Consider the following 24,173-nt stretch of genomic DNA (forward strand, 5'->3'; position numbering starts at 1 on the left):
AGGAGACCAGAGAGGGTCATGGGGGAGAGGGCCAGGGAAAGGGACCCAGGAGGAGGGGAAGGGGTTGGGGGAAGGGGGCCGGGCACACCCCATCATGCCCTCATGAAAGTGCACCCTCCCTACCACGCAGCTCATGCGCACCATCAGTGCCATGCTGCTGCACAGGGTGGTCCGCCTGGGGGATGTGGAGGCAGTGCTTGCGTGATTCACAGCTCTTGGCTTCCTAAATTGCTTTGGTGTCTTGAATGGGATGCACATTCCCATCTGCACCCAGGAACACATCGCTGGCACCAACGTAAATCACAAGGGTTACCACTCGGTAGTGCTCCAGGCACTGGTGGACCCAAGGGCATGCTTCTGGGACATTTATGTGGGCTGAGAGGGACAGACACACGATGCCTGGGTGTACTGGAATTCCAGCCTCTGCCACTGAATGGGGGCTGAGACATACGTCCCATCATGGGAGCACCAAGTTGGGGACATCACTATGCCTCCTGCGTGGTGGCGGATGCCGCCTACCCCCTGCAGCCCTGATTAATGCAGCCCTATACTGGCTACCCCAATCCCACGCAGGACCTGTTCAACAAGTACCTGAACCAGGCCTGCATGTGCTGGATTGGGCCTTTGGGCACCTGAAGGGCTGGTGGTGGTGTCTCTTTGCACACCTGGATGTCGGCCCGCAGAATGTCCTGCAAGTGGTGGGTGCCTGTTGCGTCCTCGCAACATTGTGGAGGGCACAGGCGAGGTGTTCCCCCTGCAGTGGGTGGCCAGGTCCGGCCCTGGCTTCAAACAGCTGGCCCCTGCCTCAAGCCACCAGGGCCACCAGGATGGGATCTGCATTAGGGAGGCTCTTCAGGAGGCCTTTGCACATGGGCTATGGTGACCCCCAACCACAAGAGCCCAAGCAGGCCCCCCTGCGCATGTGCCCCTCACCACTCCTTCACACACCCCACACCAATCCCCCAACAAGAGCATAGGACACAGAGGTGATGCAAAAGTAAAACCTTTAACAATAACTATCAACTGTGTGGTTTGTATGAACAACAACACAGATCTACCTGCAGTGGGGAGTGGGGGCAAACTATGTGCAATGGGGTGGCTGGACAACAGGGAGATGGTGCAGCGGGGGGTGGTACTTGACTGGGGTGGGGACCTCAGCCTGGGAGGGAGACATGACCTCAACTTGAGGGGCGGCCTCAACCTGGGGGGAGGCCCTGCTCCAGGGCAGAGGTGGATGGCTGTGAGCACTGTCGGCTTCAGGATCTCCTCCCGCTCCTGGTCTGGGGTCCCTGGTTGGGCTGGGAAGAGGCAAGCAGTCTGGGCAAGTAGGGCTGGTGGTGGGGGGTCCTGTGGGGGCAGACTCGGCAGGGGTGGGGACAGGCTTGGGCTCGGCGGGGGGGAGCGGAGTGGGAGTGGGGGTGGGCCCAGCAGGAGGGATGGGCGGGGCGGGGAGCAGGAGGGCCAGGAGCCCTGAATGTTCCTGTAGGACTGTGGTCATCTCCCACAGGTGGCTGAGCAGGTCATCCCATGCAGGCCTCCGCCACGCATGGTGCGCCTCTCCCACGTGGAGGCACCACTCCGCCACTTCTGCCTGGCGACAGGTTGCATCATTCTTCCCGGCCTGCTGTCATGCCCTCTTGCTTTGGGCCCCATGTAGTGCGGCTGGGGGTGATGAGTGGTCCCCCATCTCTGCTGAGCTGTCTGGGACATGGGTTGGTTGGGGGTCTCCTGGCCCTCCCGCGGCATGGCTGCAGGGATAGAGAGGAAGACACTGTCAGTCCCATGTTATGGCATGAGACCGTGCGTCCCCACCCCTATGGGCACCAGCCCCCATCCCATAGCAGGTGGCCCTGGGGTTTTGCACTTGCCACGGGATCCCCGCCCATGTGGGGTGGTCTGGCCCCATCCCTCCCTGCCCACATGTGTGGCTTACAGTGCTGTTCAGAGGGGCAGGTGCTGGATGTCACTGGCAACCATTGTGGCATGCTGGGAGCCATGGCCCCCTGTGCTGTGTCTGGCCTTGGTCCGCTGGGTGTGAGGGTGGTCTGCTGGTGGCTGGGGTGCCCCTGCCCCACAGGCCAGGGTGTGTGTTCTGCTGGGTAATTACGGGAGGGTCCATTACCAAGGTCCAGCAATGCCTGGCTGTCCATTGCCCAACTTGATGACTGGGATGGGAGCTCGAACACGAGGTCCCCCTCATCACTTGAGACCTTGTGGTGGCTTCTGGCTCTGGGTGCGTGGGGCATTCTTTGGATCTGGGCTCCTCCTCATCCCCAGGGTGTGGGTCATGAGCCGCAGTGTCCAGGCAGAATGGTGTTGGGGAGCTGTCCCTGGGTCCCAGGAGGCAGTGGAGCTCCCTGTAGTAATGACAGGTTGCAGGACCTGCCTCTGAGTGCTGGTGGAGTCCTGGGCCCTGGTGTAACCCTGCTGCAGCTACTTTACTTTACTGTGTACTTGGTTGGGGGTGTGGGCAAGGTGTCCTTGGGCAGTGAGCCCTTTGGTCAGGCAGGCGAAGGCAGCCACATTCTATCACTTCACCCCCATCTCCTTTAGGACTTCCTCTTCTTTACAGAGCCTGAGCAGGTCTCTCAGCTCAGGCTGCATACATACATGAGGCCCTTTATTTTTTTTTGCGGGGGGGTGCCCAGAGTCCTTGGGGTTCCTGAGGTGGTTGGCTGCTGCTATCCGTACTGGTTCCTGCTCTGGTGCTGCACTGAGGGGGTGCTGCGAGCGCTTGCAGGTTTGCTGCTCCTAGCATGCTCTCATCTTCCTGCTATGGGGTTTCTGGGTCCATGCCACTTTAAACACAGTTGGATGGATCTACCGTAGAGCCCCACTGCCACTGGCCAGGGCACCTCCACGCCCCAGCTGGTTGCAGCTATGGAGGACTGCTCTTTGGAAAGAGGGCTGGATTTTCCAAATGTACTTACAAGTGTAGATGCAGCCTTATTGTGCTGTACTTTCACTGGTCATATAGGCTGCGTCTACACGTGCACGCTACTTCGAAGTAGCGGCAGTAACTTCGAAATAGCGCCCGTCACGTCTACACGTGTTGGGCGCTATTTCGAAGTTGAAATCGACGTTAGGCGGCGAGACGTCGAAGTCGCTAACCCCATGAGCGGATGGGAATAGCGCCCTACTTCGACGTTCAACATCGAAGTAGGGACGTGTAGACGATCCGCGTCCCGCAACATCGAAATAGCGGGGTCCTCCATGGCGGCCATCAGCTGGGGGGTTGAGAGATACTCTCTCTCCAGCCCTTGCGGGGCTCTGTGGTCACCGTGGGCAGCAGCCCTTAGCCCAGGGCTTCTGGCTGCTGCTGCTGCAGCTGGGGGTCCGTGCTGCATATACAGGGTCTGCAACTAGTTGTTGGCTCTGTGTATCTTGCACTGTTTAATGAAAGTGTGTCTGGGAGGGGCCCTTTAAGGGAGCGACTTGCTGTTGAGTCCGCCCCGTGACCCTGTCTGCAGCTGTGCCTGGCTCCCTTATTTCGATGTGTGCTACTTTGGCGTGTAGACGTTCCCTCGCTGTGCCTATTTCGATGTTGGGCTGAGCAACGTCGAAGTTGAACATCGACGTTGCCAGCCCTGGAGGACGTGTAGACGTTATTCATCGAAATAGCCTATTTCGATGTCGCAACATCGAAATAAGCTATTTCGAAGTTGGGTGCACGTGTAGACGTAGCCATAGTGCTAGAAGTCAAGCATGGCTGTCTCTGCAGCAATTCACACATTTGTGTGAGTAGATGCTCAGCATAGTAGTGATGCTACCCCCGTGAAGGAACAAATGAGCAGACTGGAAAATTGTACCCTATGAGTTACCAATTAAAAATGGGGCTTGAAGCAGATGACACAAAGACATCCAAAGCAACTGTAACTTTCTACTATTTTCTCTGGGACTAGGAGTCATGGAGCCATAAACTGTAGACAGAAACATGTGCATGCTCCTTGCATGGATAAGCTCTCATATTCATAGGAATTCACTTTGTAACTGCTGTAAGGTAGAATTAACAGGCTCTGGATTATCCATGTTCTCCTAAGTTACATTCTAAATTCTCCTAAGTTATGCCTATGCCAGTGCATAACTTCCTGTGCCCACAAAATGAAATCATGAGCATAGCTTTGAAATACTACAGAAAATGAGCAGCTGATACTGAATATATTAATAAACACTTTTTTTTGACCAGTCTAGGTTAGTAAGAAATGAAGAGGCAACCTTTTTTTGGACTGTAAAAAAGGATGCCATTAATTACCATAACCTACATTATGATCAGATGCTGAATCATTATGCAAAAACAGGCTCCTTTACAACTAAAGTAAGTAGATAGTTAAAATCACTTGGTCTTTGGTGTTATTCCCACAACACATATTAGTAAGTGATAGTGGGTTTTTATTTATTTTCATGTGTGTGATCAACAGTAACTGATATAAGAAATCACAGCTGAAGATGTTACATATATGGGACAATATTTGTTCCAGGTTGTTCAGGAGGATTTGGTTTTCTATTGGTATATAATCCCAGAGGCATGGTGGGCTTCTAGAAATTCTAAAAGGAACAATATGTGAGGCTCCCAGCATGCAGTCAGGTCCACATGTGCAGACCCTTGCACCTATGCAGAGCCTTGTTAATCTAATTGTGTTTTATGTAGCATACAAGGCTCTGCATGTGTGGATCCTATTGCAAAGCCTGAGTGAGCTGCATGGTTTGTGCATTTGCTAAGTACATGGCATAATAGTGAGAGTTTCAGTTGTGGAGTGGTGGTAAAAAAGGAGTCTCAGATTAAAGAGAAGTGATAGATATGCAGGAACTTCATCCCTTTCACGAGAAAGGAGAGGGACATTCAACTGAATGCCATTCATATGGAGGTGGCCCTCAGATGAGGCTTGGAGGGGAACCATTCAGAGTTGGCACCAACCACTTTGACACCTGTGTCATGATGACTTGAGGTCTTACCAGGAACTTCTGAAAGGGTTGCTGTGATCTTGGATCTAAAAGTTGAGACGCTTAAGGAGACAGCACACAGCTTAGATGGGACATCCTGGCTTAGCTACTCCTTCCAGAATGGCCTTGCCCATTAGTGAAATGGTGAGGGTATCATCAGAACACAGTGTCAGACTCCTATTTTTGTGTCCCATCCAGTGTGTTTTAATGGCCTCCTCCCTACATGCACGCGTGCACACGTGCGCTTGCGCACACAAGGAAGATGAGCAGGACAGACAGGGCAGTCAAGTGCAATCTGCAAAAAAAAAAAAAAAATGAAAAACAACAAAAAAAAAAATGAGGACAAGAGGCTGGACCTGTCTGGATGTTTCGTTTAGTTGACAGGCATTCTTCAACCAGCATGCTGTGCTGGGGAAGTACAATTTCACACTGGGATTCATTGTTCAAATTTCAGGACCCTTTGCCACAGTACTCCAGGCAGGAATTCATTGTCTTCCTAGAGGAGGGCAAGACTGTGGCCAGGCCCTTCCTCCAGTAGCTTGGATGCAGATGAATCAGCAGCCAGGATTATGGCGTTGGCAGTCATAAGCCGTGTCTACACGTGCACGCTACTTCGAAGTAGCGACACTAACTTCGAAATAGCGCCCGTCACGGCTACACGTGTTGGGCACTATTTCGACGTTAACATCGACGTTAGGCGGCGAGACATCGAAGCCGCTAACCCCATGAGGGGATGGGAATAGCGTCCTACTTCGAAGTTGAACGTCGAAGTAGGGCACGTGTAGACGATCCGCGTCCCGCAACATCGAAATAGTGGGGTCTGCCATGGTGGCCATCAGCTGAGGGGTTGAGAGACGCTCTCTCTCCAGCCCCGGCGGGGCTCTATGGTCACCGTGTGCAGCAGCCCTTAGCCCAGGGCTTCTGGCTGCTGCTGCTGCAGCTGGGGATCCATGCTGCATGCACGGGGTCTGCAACCAGTTGTCGGCTCTGTGGATCTTGTGTTGTTTAGTGCAACTGTGTCTGGGAGGGGCCCTTTAAGGGAGCGGCTTGCTGTTGAGTCCGCCCTGTGACCCTGTCTGCAGCTGTGCCTGGCACCCTTATTTCTATGTGTGCTACTTTGGTGTGTAGATGTTCCCTCGCAGTGCCTATTTCGACGTGGTGCTGTGCAACATCGATGTTGAACGTCGACTTTGCCAGCCCTGGAGGATGTGTAGACGTTATTCATCGAAATAGGCTACTTCGAAGTAGGCTTCATGTGTAGAAGTAGCTATAATGAGAGGCTGTTTGTGGCTCCATTCTTCTGACCTTCATTGTGAAATTCAACAGTCCATTCAGGACCACCCCTTTCCCCTCGGGTGGCATCTCCCTGGTCTTAGAACAGATGGATGGAAGGCTTCATGGCCTTAAGGATTCAGAAGCCACATATTGCTTCTTGGGCCTTTACTTGCCTCTGGCTTCGAGAAAGCACTTTGGGCTTCAACAGCCTCCCAGATTTGTGGCACTTCTAAGACAAGAGCCCACCATAAGAAAAGGGATGAGTTATAAGCGATACTAACCTCTCCCTCCCTCCCTCCCAGTCAGGCTCTTATAGATATCCTGGCAGGGCCAGACCTTTTAAAGGTACACCTGACGGCATTATACCAGTCTCAAAGCCAGATCCATTTTCCCTCCTTGTTTTTGGACCTCCTGTCCCCTTTCAGTCTGGCATGGTCATATATAACATTAGACCATTGGGTACTAAGTACAGTAACTGTTGCATACATCCTCCAGTTTTCACCCACCCTCCACATCCATCACTGTGCAGGGACCCTTCTCATGAGCAGTTTCTAGTTTAGGAGGGACAAAGCCTTCTACTTATGGGGCCTTGTGAGGGAATGACCTTACTCCCAGTATTTCCTAATCTCCAAGGCCAAGGGAAATCTATGGCCCACCTTGGACCTAATCATCTCAACAAATAGCTCAAGAAACTGAGTTTCTTCATGGCTTCTCTTGCCTCCATCATTCCCTCTCTGGATCCAAAAGACTGATACACTATCCTTGACTTAAATGACACTTTTATCCACATCTCTATCTTTTATAGTGGGGAGTGGCAACCTCGGGGAGTTCGGGGACCGGGCTGGGTTCCAGGTCGGGCTGCATAGATCAGGGAGCAGTGTGGGGCTGTCAGACGGGGGTGTGTGTGTTCGGCAATCCATTGAGCTGAGGAAGGGTTGGGGACTGGGCTGGGCTGGGCTCAAGGGCGCTGCAGGGAGCGGACTGAGGCTGAGTGAGGCGGGCCCTGTTCCGGGTCCTGGAGAGCAGAGCTGCATGCTGCCTGGCACACCTCCAGGTGATGGATAGGAGGGGACCTCTCCTGAGAGGTTTGATGCAAATTAAGTGTGCTTTGTTATGCAAATATGCAGCCCCGGACCAGCAGAGGCAACTTTACCAGGGTGTGAAGGGGCACTGGTTGGCATCTGTTGTCCCAACTGAAAAATCACAAGTGCCCAAAGTTATGGTGTGGCATATGTAGCCTGCCATCAAATAAGGCTACTGCCCCCTCATTCTGCATGACACGAGGGTCTGGGATACTTGGGTCCCTGGATTATTTTGGATAATCCAAATGGCGTATGAACCATGATTTGGTCACCGACATCCAAGGGAACATGACTCCTTACATCACCCCAGGGAAGACAACCCTGTCAGAAAATTCCCCACTGCCTTGTGGGTAGGTTCAGGAGATCCAAAGGCTATGGGAGTAAAGTCAGACAGAAAATCCAGAGTGGAGACCCTAAGGTGCTTAGCAGGGAGGCTTCATCAAACCTGCTTGCCAGCATTTTCTTGCAGCTACCTCTGTTCCAAACGTTCTGACTTCTCTCTTTCCTTTGGATTCAGCTGGGGTGACCGAGAGGGGAACAGTGCCTCTTGGGCAACACACTTGCTCCAAACGCTAGCCCAGGCAATGTAGCATGTAAGAGGGTGCCATATGGAAAGGACATTCCATCCTTGCTGACAGCATGGAAACAACACGGGAAGTGGCAGTTACGGCTTATAAGTCCTCCTTAACTGGCGAAGAGGAGGGTGCCATCAGTCATTGGGAGGAGTCATTGCACTTCACTGGTCAGCCTCAAGCTGGGCAGCCCCCGGTCAATAAGGTGATGACCCACTACATCTGCCTTCCTCATTGGGTGTATGGGGATAGACCAAAAATCAAAAAGTAGATGTAAATGACATACCTGCCATAAAACAAAATAATAAATAAACTTGCCTCCAGCTCGGTAGCTGGAATGCGTGGACCATTTGTCTGGGACTTGAATCTGCCCATGACCTTATGGACACTGACTCAACACGCAAAACAGCAGTCATAGATCAACAGCTACACAAACTGAACATCGACATAGCTGCTCTCCAGGAAACCAGGCTGGCAGATGCTGGGTCAGTGAAAGAAACCAACTACACTTTCTTCTGGAAGGGCTTAAGTTCAGAGAAACACGGCCTGTATGGAGTTGGATTTGCTGTTCAGAACAATCTGCTGAAATCTATCAGTACGCCCAGAACTGAATTGGAATGTGTTGTATCCTTGAAGCTCTGCATCAAGTCAGGATATGTCAACATCATCAGTGCTTATGCACCCGTGTTGGCGTTGTGCACTGAAGACAAGGACTGCTTTTATTATCAGAAAGTTATCAGTTCCTTTCCAACTGTTAAACAACTGTACATCCTTGGCGACTTCAGTGCAAGAGTTGGACATGACCATCAGTCCTGGCCCACCTGTCTTGGTTATCGCAGTATTGGGAAAATGAATGAAAATGGTCAAAGGCTTCTTGAATTCAAGTCTCAGAAACAGTTCTGCATCACTAATACTTTCTTTAACTTGAAATAGTGTCACAAGGTTTCATTGTGGCACCCCAGATCCGGTCACTGGCATCAACTTGACCTTGTACTGATACTCACGAAACATCTCAATGCCGTCAAATTTACATGCACATACCACAGTGCTGATTGCTACACTGAGCACTCCTTGATCATCAGCAGAGTGAAAATCATCCCAAAGAAATGCTATATGACAAGAGAATGCAGTAAGCCAAAGATCAGTGCCCTCCATACCAGAGATGCGCTGAAATGCTCTGTCTTCGCAATGATCTCACTCACAAAATGGAACGCAAACCAGACCAACAAACCGTTAATGAAACATGGTTCATGCTGAGAGGTGCAATATACGATTGTGCCAAATCTGCCTTTGGAACACACAAAGGCTACGTCTACACGTGAAGCCAACATCAAAATAGCTTATTTCGATGTAGCAACATCGAAATAGGCTATTTCGATGAATAACGTCTACACGTCCTCCAGGGCTGGCAACGTCGATGTTCAACTTCGATGTTGCGCGGCACCACATCGAAATAGGCGCTGAGAGGGAACGTCTACACGCCAAAGTAGCACACATCGAAATAAGGGTGCCAGGCACAGCTGCAGACGGGTCACAGGGCGGACTCAACAGCAAGCCGCTCCCTTAAAGGGCCCCTCCCAGACACAGTTGCACTAAACAACACAAGATCCACAGAGCCGACAACTGGTTGCAGACCCTGTGCCTGCAGCATGAATCCCCAGCTGCAGCAGCAGCAGCCAGAAGCCCTGGGCTAAGGGCTGCTGCCCACGGTGACCATAGAGCCCCGCAGGGGCTGGAGAGAGAGCATCTCTCAACCCCCCAGCTGATGGCCGCCATGGAGGACCCGGCAATTTCGACATTGCGGGATGCGGATCGTCTACACGGTCCCTACTTCGACGTTGAACGTCGAAGTAGGGCGCTATTCCGATCCCCTCATGAGGTTAGTGACTTCGACGTCTCGCCGCCTAACGTCGAAGTTAACTTTGAAATAGCGCCCGACGCATGTAGCCGCGACGGGTGCTATTTCGAAGTTAGTGCCGCTACTTCGAAGTAGCATGCACGTGTAGACGCAGCTAAATTCTCCAGCAAAGACTGGATCGAGGAAAATGCTGATCCTCTTAGGCCTCTTGAAGAAGAACACAAGCACAGCTGAATAACATAAAGAACCCATCACAGAGCACAAGAGATCAACTTTGACATTTAAGATCCATTCTTCAGAGAGAATCCAGGCGGTGTATGAACAAGTATTGGGCTGATCTACGTTCTGATATTCAAAAGGTGTCTGATTTGGGCGACCTGAAAACTATGTATGTTGGATTGAAGAAAGCGCTCGGACCAAACGTTACCAAAGTCACCCCCACTAAAGCAGTTAAATGGACAGGTTGTCACAGACAAAAAGCTGCAGATGTCCAGATGGCTGGAACACTACTCAAGTCTTTATTCCCATGAGCATACAATACAACCTAAACTTGGCAACCTTATCCCAACCCTTCCAAAAATGTCTGAGCTAGATGCAGAGCCTACAGAGGAGAAACTTTCTCAAGCTCTTGATGCGCTCTGTAATGGAAAAGCACTAGGAAATGACAGAATCCCAGCTGAAGTCCTGAAGGCAAACAAGGCTGTGCTCTTCCCCTTCCTCTGTGATTTACTCCTAAAATGTTGGAGAGCAGGAACTGTCCCACGCAATATGAAGGATGCGAACATCAGTATGTCTTCCCAAAGAAATCCTCTTTGGTGAATTGTCATGTGGGTTGAGAACAAGAGGAAGACCAAAGCTAAGATTCAAGGATACATGCAAAAATGCCATGAAAAAATTCAACATTGATCCAAAATCCTGGGAATCTACATCATTAGATCGAAATACCTGGTGATGACTGCGAAGACAGGGCATATCATCCTTTGATAGTATATGTGCAACCCACACAAAAGAACTTCGTCTTAGAAGGAAAAGCTCTCAGACTCAAGAATTCGGAAATGGACTGACATGTGGTTATTGCAGTCAACTGTGCAAATCCTCACCACCGCTGCTTACTACTGTCTATCGAGATGAAAAGGGGCCATATTATATTCTCTTTTATAGGCACAGAAGATTTCTCAGATGTGTGGTGTGTCAGTGCTACTGCCAATTCACTGTCCTTGCCTTTGTCCTATTGGTAGCCACATGGGTCTTTGCAAAGTGCATGGCAGTGGTAGCAGCCTCCTTTAGGCATTAAAACATACAAATCTGCCTGTACCTCAATGATTAGCTTAACAAAGATCAGTCACAGTCTTGGGTGCAGCACACCATCAGTGCAGTCCATGCCATTTTTCAGACTTCGTTTGCTGACAAATGAGCAGAAGTAGCAAAGAGATTATCGTGTCAGAGCTTGACTTGACCCAGGCTAAAACCTCCCTACCAGAAGCCTGATTCCAAACTAAGATGGACCTGATTTCCAAGGTCACAATCCCTAATAATAACTCCTTACGTTCTGCCTCAAGCTATTCTGACACATGGTGGCATGCACCTATGTGGTTCAGCATACAAGGGCACAGCTCAAATCCCTCCACATATGGCTGGGGTGAATCTACCCCTTGAGTAGGCATCGTGTGGACTCAAGACTCATGATTCCACCTCTGGTCCTCACTTCTCTGATATGGTGGAGAGACCCAGGATCTGCAATCAAATAGGTACCCTTTTCAGACTCAAAACCATCAATAACCTTGGTATTGGACATGTCAGACTTGGGGTAGATAGTCCATTTCAGTAGTCTCAGGACCCAGGGCCTCTGATCTCAGGAAAAGCTGTATCTTTGTATAAATGTCAGAGAACTCAGAGCAGTACACATGGCCTGCCAGGTGTTCCTTCCCCAGATCTCAGGCAAAGTGGTGCAGGTCCTGACAGACAACACTGCATCAGTGTTTTACATCAAAAAGCAAGGAGGAGTTTCGTCTTCAGCCCTGTGCCAGGAGGCCTTGTAGTTGCGAGACTTCTGCGTGGAACATGTCCTTCATCTTGAGGCATCACATCTCCCAGAAGCCAGAAACATGCTGCTAGGTTGCGTCAGCAGATCCTTTTCCTCTCACCTCAAGCAGCCTCTTCAGCTGGAGGTTGTCAGTGTCATTCTCCAGAAGCGGATGCTTCCCTGCGTGGATTTATTCACCATCAGACAGAATAAGAAATATCATCAGTTCTGTTCACTGCATGGGTACAGTATGGGTTCCTGCTCCATTGTTTCCTGCTCTCATGGACTGAACACTTTCTGTATGCCTATCCAGTGATCCACTTGGTTCACAACATCCTCCTAAAATTCAAACAGTACAAGGTGAGGGTTATTTTTGATAGCTCTGGCATGGTCACGCCAGCATTGGTTCAGCATAGACTTCCTCCTGCTGGACCTCCTAGTAGTTGTTCACTCATGCGTCCATGCCACTCAAACTTGATTTTACAAGACCATGACAGGTTACTTCACCTGTACCTCAGCCCTCTGCATCTGATGACATGATTGCTGCATGGCTGAATCCTGAAGAGCAGGCTTGTTTGGTAAGGTTCAACAAGTCTTGCTAGGTTGCAGAAAGCCTTCTACCAAGGCTTCCTGCCTGGCCACGTGGAAACGTTTCACATGTTGGCCCTCCACATACAGTATGTGTGTATTTTGATTTTCTCTGCAGTCTGTCTTGGGCTGTCCGTGTCCTCTAAAGCATTGTGGTCTGGCTCTCTTGTCCAGTATATTTACTTGGCAGCCATATCAGCTTTTTACCTTTGAATGAATGGTAGATCAATATTCTTCCATGAGATGACAGTCAGGTTTCTCAAGGGGCTCAGAAGATTCTAACCCCCAGGTTTGCAAACTGATCCCCCACTGGGGTTTACACCTGGTCCTATCAAAGCACACGGGGCCTCCCTTTGAACCATTAGCACTATGTTTCTTACTGATGCTTTCTTGAAAGGTAACTTCCAAGTGGCAATCACCTCTGCCAGAAGGGTATCTGAGATCAAAGCTCTTATGTCAGAATACCTGTATACAATAGTCTCTTAGGGCAAGGTCCAGATGCTTCCTCATCTGGCCTTCCAACCAAAGGTTGTGTTGCGATTCCTACCTGCCCTCTTCCCAAAACCTCACTAGACTGCTGAGGAATTTTGGCTTCATATGTTGGATATTAAGCTGGCCCCCCCCCCCCTTTTATATATATATATATATATATATATATATATATATATATATATATATGCAGAGAACTAAGCCCTGTGGCATGTCCATGCAACTCTTTGTAGCAGTAGTGGAAAGTCTGAGAGGGCTACCTGTGTCATCCCAAAGAATCTTGTCCTGGATAACTGCCTGTATCTCAGCTTGCTATGAACAGGCAAACGTTCCACCATTGGCCATTATGACCACTCATTCCTCAAGATCCTCATTGCATGGATGATGAGAAAATTCCTCATTCCTGTGTGAGCAGCCTTCTTTGCACATGTACTGATCCAGGACATCTGCAGGGCTGCAACTGAGTTGTGATTAAATGTCTTCACATCCCACTATGTCATCATCCAATGGGCTTGAGATGATACTAGTTTCAGAAGACCAGTGTTGCAGTCAATACATCCATCCACCAAAGGTACTACTCGTGAGTCACCTAGTATGGACTTTTCACAAAGGAGCACTCAAAGAAGAAAAATGGTTACTAGCCTTTCATAACTGTTGTTCTTTGAGATGCTTTGCTCATGTCTGCTCCACAAGCCCCTCTGTTGGACTTACTGGCAAGAAGGAACTGAGAAGGCACAGGACCAGTGGTACCCCTTGTGCCAGTGTATATGCACATGACTCCAGAGGGTGCTAAAGTTGGCTCAATGAATACTCCAAGGGAAAAATCTCCAGCAATGGTGTATGCAGTGCATGCATGCCAAGTGTGGCCTGGTCATGAACAACACATGTCAGAGAACAACAGTTATGAAAGGTTAGTAACCATTTTTTTCTACTAATTTTAGTGTGTCTTACAATAGCAAAGGAACTTAATAAGCGTAGTACAGTCTAACGTCTTTTATTTGAGGTTGGCTTCAGAATTCAAGATCAAATTTACCATTCCCGCGTTGCGCCCAACTAATGGTGATCACCTAAGTATTGTACATGAATGGTCACAATTGCACTACGCAGCACAGGTCTGTCATGCGGCAAGAGCAGGGGAAGAAAGAGGAGGTAGATAGATAGGGAGAGGTAGATTTCCAGAGTTGACTATAATTTCTAAAATCCTAACTGCCTTGAAATACGCTTATGTTGAAGAATGATGCGTGGTTGCTGCCAATGTTAATTTCAATGCAGGATGGAACAACAGGAGTAAATACACAATTTTCAGTAGACGTCAAGACAAGATGCATCATCTGATCTCTTCCTTTATTTTCTTTAAGATTGGACTTTGTTTGAATATGAGAAATTTGCCATGGTACGTTCCTGCAAATCCAAATACCTTTTTTCCCCGTTGCTATGGTATTTGCATGGATGATGAGAAACATGATTTTATAGGTAAGTCATCCAAGTAGCTTCAGAGTTCAGTGTCAGGCTGTTCTGTATAATGAGAACTTTATCTTGAAAGAAAAGGAGTCTAAGCAGTGTGGCTTGGATCCAGCACAGCACTTCACCACACACTACTTTAAACATGTCAGGAGTCTCGTAAGTCATTCGAACAACTCATACGCTTCAAGTTAACATTTGTACTTACGTTTGGCTTGATCAGAGCTAGAATACTCAGTAACTTTCAGTACTGAGTCTATCCAGAGCCAGATTCTGCCTTCAGATTATTCCCTCTCAGGCTCCAAAGGGGCTCACATCGTGTCTGATCTGTGGCTATAGTGCAGATATTCATACATATTTTCAAACTAAGGGCTAGTGCCGTGCATAAACTGGCCCATGTGGAACCTGCTGACTCCCAATAAAGGTCCTTATTGTTCATATAGTGTAATACTGTTTGAGGAAGGACTACACTAAATGCATATTAGGGAACTTTTAGTGCATTTTAGCAGTGTCCACACTGGTGAGTTAGTGTACAGCACCCTAGCTGGCACTAGAATTTACACCCTTGTAGTGCACGCTAAAGCAGTGTAGACAAGCCCCATGAGCTAAAGCTACTCTACTATAAGTTACACTGCTGTAAGTTCAGTGTAGTAGCATTGTGTGATACTAAGAGGATCAAGAGGATGTTTTCCTTAAAGTAGATACTGTAAATACTTGTTCATTAGCCCATTCATTTATAAACTGGCCCTCCAGGATGGATAGGTAAAAATTGCAAAACTTAGTGTCCCTTCATAAGCCAACCCTATATTTCAGAAATGGGAAGCTTCTGTTTCTGGCCAATCATGGTAAGCCTTTGGCATTCCAAGATGATTTTTTACCTGGAGCATCTGCAGGCACAGAGCCACCTCAGGTCCCAGTGGCTGCGGGTCACTATTCCTGGCCAATGGGAGCTGTGGGAAGTGGTGCGGGCCAAAGAATATGCTGGCTGCCGCTTCCCAACGATCCTCATGGGTGGGACCAGCCAGTGGGAGCTGAGGGGCTCAATGTCTGCAGGTGTTCAAGGTTCACAAAACATCCCAGCTTGCCAGAGGCTTCTCCTTACAGGTCAGAAGTCAAAGTTTGCTTATCCCCTGATCTACAATGACAGTGTAGATCCATTGATAAGCCCGCCCCCAATCTTTGATGTTTCACTTTTTCACTAAAAAAAAAAAATTGGCTTCTGAACAAGTATATATGGTAATTTACTTACAGAATTTTTCAGAAACCTAAAGTTGGCCAAGGAAGTGAGGCACAATTTGCAGGGCTGAAGAGGTCTGTCTGAATCCCTCTGCTGTAAGAAAGAAGAGGATTAATAACATAATTTTTGTTGATTTTTAAACTGAGCTTCTGTTAATGAAGTTCATACTTGTTTATCATTTAAGTTCTAATGCTGCTAGGATTTTTTAAAAGCCTTTTAGAGATGTGTGTGTTAATAGGTCAAGTTTATGAGGTGTTTGTTTGAAAACAGGAAAATACAGGTTGAACCTCTCTAATACAGAACTCTCTCATCCGGCAAACTCTGTAATCTGTCATTATTTTAGTTAGCCAGATGACCACTTAGCATGGACATGGCCAAGTTTCCTGTGGTGCCATTAAGTTTGTTTATAGCCACCAGTCCTGGCTCTCAGTGTTTTGTGTGATTTATCTGTAATTAACCCCTAAATGTCTTCTAAGAGCCCAGTAAGTGGTGGAAGTGTTGGTAATGTGCTAGACAATATTGACCTTTTGTGGTTCGGCATATTCTCTTGTCCGGCACTGGTCAGATCCCAAGGGTGCTGAATTAGAGAGGTTCAACCTGTACATAAAAGCTTGTTGTAAAGAGCAGAGAGAAAAATGTCTTCTAAGAACCCAGTAAGCAGTGGAAGTGTTTGTAATATGCTAGAAAATTTTGACTTCCTGTTGTCCGGCAAATTCTCTCGTCCAGCACTGGTCAGGTCCCAAGGGTGCCAGATGAGAGAGGTTCAACCTGTGCTGAATTACCACTGTTTGGTTTTCTGAAGTCATTACTAGGTTTTGTACTTTTTATAAAATACTAATATATGGAGTGGAGTATAAATAGAATTTATACTTAGTAATTTTTTTCATGCAGTTCTTATGAAACCCGCATTTCTTTAACAGGTTTATCCCTTAGTGAGCATTCTATTTAGGGGAGCAGAATCTAAAATAATATATTATTTGTTTTAGAGGACTTCAGGAATATAGCAGCATGTAGCATACTGAGATGGGTCGTCAGTCTTAACACCCATGATAAAAAAACACAGAAGTCAAAAGGAAATGTTAATAAAGAAGATGAAGGGCGGAAGAAAGGTATTTCTTAAATATCAGTGTTAACATTACAAAATTATTGGTATGGAAAAAGGGCTGAAGACTATCTTGTTCACCTCTAGTTAGTTTGTAAATTTTTAGAGGACAAACATAGCTTTTCACTGTAATAACTACAGTGGTAACCATTTAAAAAGTCAATTTTAATAACCCCAATGGTATCTAACAGACTATATTTATTGCTGACACCTGTAGATGTACAATGGACAGGATCTATTAAGAGACCTTGTCTCTACTGGAATTAAGCCATATACAAAATTTATGCATCTAAGTGTGCAAAAAAAAATTTATTTCTAGAACTACTTTGTGTCCCTCAAAAGTAACGTGTAAATTCCCCTTCAATTTTCAAATAGAGCTTAAGCTCCCCCAAAGCCCATGCATTGAAAATACATTACAGTTAAGCAATGTTATTAAGACTTTGTTGTGCAGATAGTTCTGGGGCTTGATTCTGCTGCAGTTGTCTTCAGTTGGTTAGGTCAGTTGTGATGGCTGGGCTTTCAGATTTGAATAGATATGTAACAATGGAGTTACACATCTAACCAGATGTGCATGGTTCTGAATTGTGGCCATGGCACACTTCGTAACCATATGGCAATTGGGCCTGCTGCAAGGCGGCTGTGTACTTCAGGGGCAGTTAAACGTCTGGGATTATTTTGGGAAAGACCAGGTATTAGGTGCCATGCAAAGATTTCCACTGTGGTGGGGCTGGAGCTGAAAAGTCAGGCCGTCCCAAGTACTCATGAATAGGCATTGACTGGGTTGCTCTTTAGAGTCAGATCAGTGCTGCAGAGGCTAAGTATGGGGAACTACAAAAAGTATGTACTGAAGGAATAAAGAGTGTTAATCTCTGGGAAAGCAGATAAAGGTGTGGAAAGGTAAAGTGATGTTTATCTAATAAAAATATAAGGAAGAGGTATAGAAAGAACAAAAATATGAGAAAACTAGATACGGTCCTAGCCCTGTCATATCAAGTACACACAGACTTGATGGGACCTAGTCATGGAGTTAAACATGCATATCATCCTGTTCGTATTGCAAAACTTCTGCATTACACTGGAAATGCAAAAGGGCATTGACAGCTGTGAATGTTGTGGCTTTCACCTGTGGGGTTGAACATAGGAATACACAGTAAGTTGTACCTCTGATACACTCCCTTAATAGTCATTGAGCCAATGGGGGGACATCAGGAGTAGCAGATGGAAGAGGTACGTTGGCAAATTGCTAGCAGTGTAACAGGGCACCCCCATGCATACACATCCACAGACATGTAGCTCATAGGAGTGCTATAATGTTCCACGATGGACTAGATAAGTGCACCACTACTTTTCTTGGCAGGGGCCTTGTCCTCCTGCTTTAAGTGGATTTAACTTTAACTAAGGAATCATTGCAAACACCTCTGTAACGTGTATTTTTCCTTTCTCATTTTGTTTCTGTTTTATAAAACAATAAACATTTTCAAAATGAAAAGAGAAATTTATTGCAGCTGTCAAGAATGAGAGATTTCCCATATGTTGTAGAAGATTTGCTTCCCTAATTATAAGTGCGGACTTACCTCACTGATGTCCTGAATCATTTGGTTTTTTTTAGAGCCAATAGATTCTGAAGAAAAGGAAGTCAAGCAACTTCCTGGAAAACTAATAGACATGGCTTGCCAGGTGTGTGAAACCTACCTCAGACAGATGGAACATGAGGACGTTGACACAGCAGTGGACTCTTCTGCAGTTCTTACTGAGGAGGAATGGAAAGAATTAATTGAACAATACTACTGTCTCATTCAGTAAGATTTCACTTCTGTAACTGGTTTGAATAAAAGTTCTGATTAAGGATTAGATCAGTGATTGTCAAACTTGGTGTGTTACTGTTTCAGAAAGGAACCAGATAAATTCATGGAGGATAGGTCCATCAATGGCTGTTGGCCAGGATGGGTGGAGTGATATCCTTAGGCTCTGTTTCCCAGAAGCTGACTTGATGATTATCTGTTCTGTTCCTTCCCTCTGATGTATCTAGTGTTGGCTACTGTCAGAAGACTGTATACTTGACTAGATGAGTATGGGTGTTCTTATGTTCTTATGTTACAAAATGCTTTCCTCTGCCCATCAACATCACCTCTGCCTTTCTTATATTCAGTTTCATCCTAGAGCTGAACTCAACCAACCTCTCACCATATTGGTAGTAGTAACGTGGTTGTATGTGGTGAAGGATTAGAAGAGGTGTGTACCATCTGCATATTGCAGGCACAGGAGTCCATGTCATCTGACCAGTTAACCTAGTGTCTGCATATAGATTTTGAAAAAGATCATAGAGAGAAGTGATCCTTGGGGAACCCCACAAATCAGGGTTCTAGTTGTGGAGGTGCAGTACTACTTGTTGGAATCATTCTTTCATGAAGGAGTCCTATCATTTTTGCATATTACCTTGGATCTGTGCCACCTCTCTCAGGCAAGATGGCAGACTGTCATGGTCAGCAGTGTTAAATGCTGCTCAGAGTCCCAGGTGAATGAGAATAGATGTCTGTCCTCTGTCCACTGACAGGAGATAATCCACGGCTGCCATGAAAGTGGGTTTATTTCTGTGCCCTGACTTGAATACAGATGAAGTCAGGCCTAGAATGGTACCTTCTATTCGAGGAGCTCATTTTTGGCCATTAGATAGCTTCTCTATGAACTTGCACAGGAATGGGAAGATTGATGATGGGTTGTAATTAGCTAGGGTTGAATGATCCAAGGTGGGTTTCTTCAGTTTAGGCTGGACTATTTTGTGTTTGAAGGAGGAAGGGATGATTTCTTCTCCGAATGAGGCATTAGTTTGTTCAGTTAAGTGGCACCAGTTGTTCATGACTGTCTTTCACAAGCCATGAAGGACAGGGGTCAGATTCTCAAGTTTTCAGTCAAGACTTGTTAAGGATGTCTAGAAGTTCCTTCTGAGTGAATGTCCTGAATGCTGGGAATGGAAATGAACTGTTGGTTGGTGAATGTAGAGCAGATCCAGTCTGTCTGAGGAGGCGTCTCAGATGGATGTGATGTTTTCAATGAAATACTGTGAGAGTTCTTCATGGTGTGTGTTGCTTGTCTCTGATGAAGACTGCAGACATTCAGGGTTGATGTCACAGTTTATTACCCTGGATAGCTCATTGGGATGGATTTGGCAGCCTCAGTGGAGGGTAAGAGAAACAATTTCTTGGTCAGTAATAAAAACTCAGTTTACATGGTGAGGAGTTCTTTGTGTTTCACCCTGTCTGAATCAGCCTTTGTTTTCTCCCATTAGTGCTCGGTTTTCCACTCTTATCTTCATCTAGTGCAAGGTTCCAGGAAACCAAGGAAAATTGTGTGGTGATGAGGAGAAAGGGGATTTTTAATAGCTGTAGTCAGTGCAGAATGGTAATGAGTCACCAGGTCCTTGACTCCTCATTCTCTGGGCTGGGTCCATTAGCAGACTTTTTAATTCATTGGAATCCATGTGTCTTTGTGGTCAGACCAAGATCATTGGTCTTTCTTGTTGCCTGGGCAACGGAAAGTGTCTGACCACTTCCCTAATGATGTGATTGATCATCAGTGTCCATACATGACTTACATCTTGGTTTTAAATCTCATTTATTAGATGATACTTTCAGCACCACAGTGCTTCCTGACACCAGCCTAGGGGCATTTTTTTATTACGGATTTATAGGGGAAACAGTTTGTGGGTAAAACTGACTTCAAATGCAGCTGACAAAGTGGGTTTTACCTACAAAAGCTTATACCCAAATAAATCTGTTAGTCTTTAAGGTGCCACAGGGCTCCCCATTACAATAGCACTGTAATATAATAGCACAATATAAGTAAAAGAAATGTTTGATGCAGTCATATTTCCATTTGATTGTACAATAAATATACACAATTGCTCTCATAACCTGGGTGTGCAAGGGAAAGAGAGGCAGTACTCAAAAGAAATGAGGTCGGCAATCTATAACACTTATTTCTGTAACTCAATAATCTCATACTTTCTATCACAAGAGCAAAAAGCACTTCATATTGTACTTCAGAAAAACAAAACAATATTGATAAATGTATAAGCTAAGTTTATCAAATGCTTCTATTAAAACAGTTATGCATAAAGTATTACCTTTTAAAATTTATTTGTTTGTAGTGAAGGTGCTGTCATCTGTAGTGCACATAATTACATTACACAGTGTCAAAAGATTCTGAGCAAAATCATGTCTACAAACCCTCAGCGAGACATAGATGGTAACCACAATATTTGGATAATTAAACCAGGAGCAAAATCTCGTGGCAGAGGTATGAGATTCTTTTGTTTTTTAATCTAAATTATTTATTATTACACAGAACTGTAGGGTATCATCTGGAGAGGCAACATGGACATGTACTGTGTACATCTGCAGTTCATCCCGCCAGGCCATTCATAACTGCATACATATTTCCAGACAAAATCTTTCCCATTTTTTATGCAAGGGTAATTTTTGCACAGCTTTCAACAGCTTACCTCTGTTACTTTGGCTGCATCTGCGTGAGAAGCATCTGTCGACAACAGTGGCTGACGGAGAGCAGAAAGACTGCCTGGCCCTCTCTCTATACAACAGCTGAAAGGAAGCCCTGCAAACGAGGCTTCCTGGTGAACTGGAAGCCCCATCTTTTGACAAAAGGGCCCTGGAGCACCTTCATGGCTGTTCTGTTAACAGGAAACTGTCAAGAAAGGCATTATATCTGAACACAGAGAGGTGTAAGGCTGCTGGCCGATGTGCCAAGTTTTGTTGACAGACTGTCGACAAAGCACATTTTGTGTGTAGAGGTTCCGTGGGCTTTTCTGACAAAAGCCCAGTTTTTCCAGAAGAAATCTTTCATGTAGACGTAGCCTCTGTGTATCTTGGGAAGGGAATAGCAGAAGGGAAATTTGGAAATGCAACAAAGAACTTTAAGTATGTGCTGAAGTGTAAGCTTCTGAGTAGTCTTATTGTCTTGATTGGAAGTCTTTTCAGTTAAGGTCAATAGAACTATTCACATGCTTAAATTTAAGAACATGCTGAAATGCTTTACTGGGCTGGGTTTGTAATCACTACATTTCAGGTAAATCCTTCAGCGATCTGGCAAATATACATCTTTGTCTGAATGATAAAGGTATAAAAACAACATAATTAACGCAGACAAACTGGAAGCTTTTATTTGTTTTTGTTGTTTAAAGCTCTCAGAACAGGTGTCCTCTTGATGATCTATAAACAGGAAAAATGAAAATTCTCATTCATGTATAATCTCAGTTTTGTACACTTCTGAAACATTGTTATTAGACATTAACATGCATACTGTTTTATTTTTTCTCTTCCAGAAATAGTGTGCAAAAATAGATTGGATGATATCCTGAAGATAGTAGAAGCAACAGATCAGTTTCCAGCAAAGGACCACAAGTGGGTGGTACAGAAGTACATTGAGACACCATTGCTAATTTATGATACTAAATTTGACATTAGACAGTGGTTTCTTATCACGGACTGGAATCCTCTCACCATATGGTTCTATAAAGAAAGCTATCTGAGATTTTCTACGCAACATTTCTCCTTAGACAAATTAGACAGGTAACCAAAGACGCATAAACAAATATTTAGCTATACAGAATAGTGAACGAACAGGCTGAAAAATTCTGTAGTATAAGTCCCTGTATTTTCACCAGGGAATGATGGTAGTGATAAATTTTTATAAAACCAGTCTAGGAATGCTTTGAGTTTCTGATGATTTTCTAAAGTTACATTTAGTTACAGTATGGGAATAGGGATTCAGGGTGAAGTGCTGCAATTAGTGTCATAGTATCAGTAAGTAGTTGTCATAACTTTAAGTAGTGTTTCTGACTGTGCATCATCTGTATGACTATTACTGAAAACATAATTGTGGAGCATTTTGGAACATTAGAGGATATTTGTTCTTATATGTACCCTTGTAGTTTGTCTATCATATATTCAGGAAAAGTGATAGGTGAACTGTACGGCTACATCTACACAGCAAAGTTATTTCAAGATAACAGCCATTATTTTGAAATAACTTTGCTAGCATCGACACAATTCAAAATAGCAGGTGCGTTATTCCAAAATCGGTAAACCTCGCTGCAGGAGGAATAGCAACGAAGGGTCCTGTGGCACCTTATAGACTAACAGAAGAGTTTTGAGCATGAGGTTTCGTGAGCACAGACTCACTTCATCAGATGCTGGTCATGGAAATCTGCAGGGCCAGGTATAAATAAGCCAGAGGAAGGCTGGGTATAACAAGGTTAGCTCATTCAGGAAGGATGAGGCTTACTACCAGCAGTTGATCTGGAGGTGTGAACACCAAGGGAGGGGAAGCTGCTTTTGTATTTAGCCAGCCATTCACAGTCTTTGTTTAAGCCTGAGCTGAGGGTGTCGAATTTGCAGATGAATTGTAGCTCAGCAATTTCTCTTTGGAGTCTGGTCCTGAAATTTTTTTGCTGTAGGGATAGCTACTTTTAAGTCTACTATTGTGTGGCCCGGGAGATTGAAGTGCTCTCCTATGGGTTTTTGTATATTGCCATTTCTGCGGGAGGAATAGAGCCTTTTTCAAAACAGATATTTTGAAATAGGTGCTGTTAAGACAGGGAATAGCACCTATTTTGAAATAAGCCACAGTGCATCCAGTGGCTGGGTCTGTTTTGACATTGACACAAGGGCTGTGTCTATGCTTGCATTCCTCTTTTCAAAGAGGCATGCAAATGAAGGAAATTGAAAATGCGAATGAGGTGCACATTTACATATCTGGTGCCTCATTTTCATATTCTCTTTTCGAAAGAGCTTCTTTCAAAAGAAAAAAAGCAGTGTAGACATGGCTGTTTTGAAAGTAAATCCCATCTTCGAAAGAACCCTTGTTCCTGAAACAAAATAGGAAGAAGGGTTCTTTCGAAGATGGGGTTTACTTTCGAAAGAGCTGTGTCTACACTGCTTTTTTTCTTTTGAAAGAAGCTCTTTGTAAAGGAGAATATGCAAATGAGACACTAGATGTGTAAATCTGCACCTCATTTGCATCTTCAATTTCCCTCATTTGCATGCCTCTTGTGGAAGAGGAATGCAAGTGTAGACACAGCCTGTGTGTTTATTTCTGAACAGCTAAGTGCTATTTTTGAATGCATTTTTGTGTGTAACAGCATTATTTCAAAATAAGCTATTCCGGAACAACTCTTCTGGAATAGCTTGTTTTGAAATAATGCTTCTCTGTAGACATAGGCTAAGAGTTTTTTGAAAAAATACTATATATCTTAATAAAATTAAATATGTATTAAATACATTTATGGAAAAATATTTTTGCAAAGGCCATATCAGTAATTAATAGTGGCAGGCTGTGTGGTAACTTAACCCGTTGTAGATATTCTGTCAGAGTACTTACATAGCACTCATCACTATAACTCACAACTATTAACGATCGTATCTACTCAGTGCCTCTTTGAGAGAGGGAAGCATTATTACCCCTGTTTTATAGACAAGGAACTGGGGAATGGAGAACTTAAATGACTTGTCCCAGGACTCTGCATGTGAC

General features: G+C 45.6%; 1 protein-coding gene across 8 annotated transcripts in view; it reads left to right on the plus strand.

Moving 5' to 3' along the window:
- The window catches only part of TTLL8 (tubulin tyrosine ligase like 8), a 68,773-nt gene that overhangs the window by 15,673 nt on the left and 28,927 nt on the right, over nt 1–24,173 (plus strand). For 6 of the 8 annotated variants that reach the window (XM_075015580.1, XM_075015562.1, XM_075015550.1 and 3 more), the window contains 5 exons: nt 14,187–14,301; nt 16,513–16,635; nt 18,238–18,427; nt 20,776–20,924; nt 21,967–22,213. In XM_075015580.1, the coding sequence (XP_074871681.1) occupies nt 14,187–14,301; nt 16,513–16,635; nt 18,238–18,427; nt 20,776–20,924; nt 21,967–22,213 (824 nt within the window). The remainder of the gene's footprint in view (nt 1–14,186; nt 14,302–16,512; nt 16,636–18,237; nt 18,428–20,775; nt 20,925–21,966; nt 22,214–24,173) is intronic. The other 2 variants (XM_075015607.1, XM_075015600.1) reach the window with 2 other exon arrangements.

This window comes from Carettochelys insculpta, chromosome 1 (genome assembly GCF_033958435.1).
Source record: "Carettochelys insculpta isolate YL-2023 chromosome 1, ASM3395843v1, whole genome shotgun sequence".
Classification (NCBI taxonomy): Eukaryota; Metazoa; Chordata; order Testudines; family Carettochelyidae; genus Carettochelys; species Carettochelys insculpta.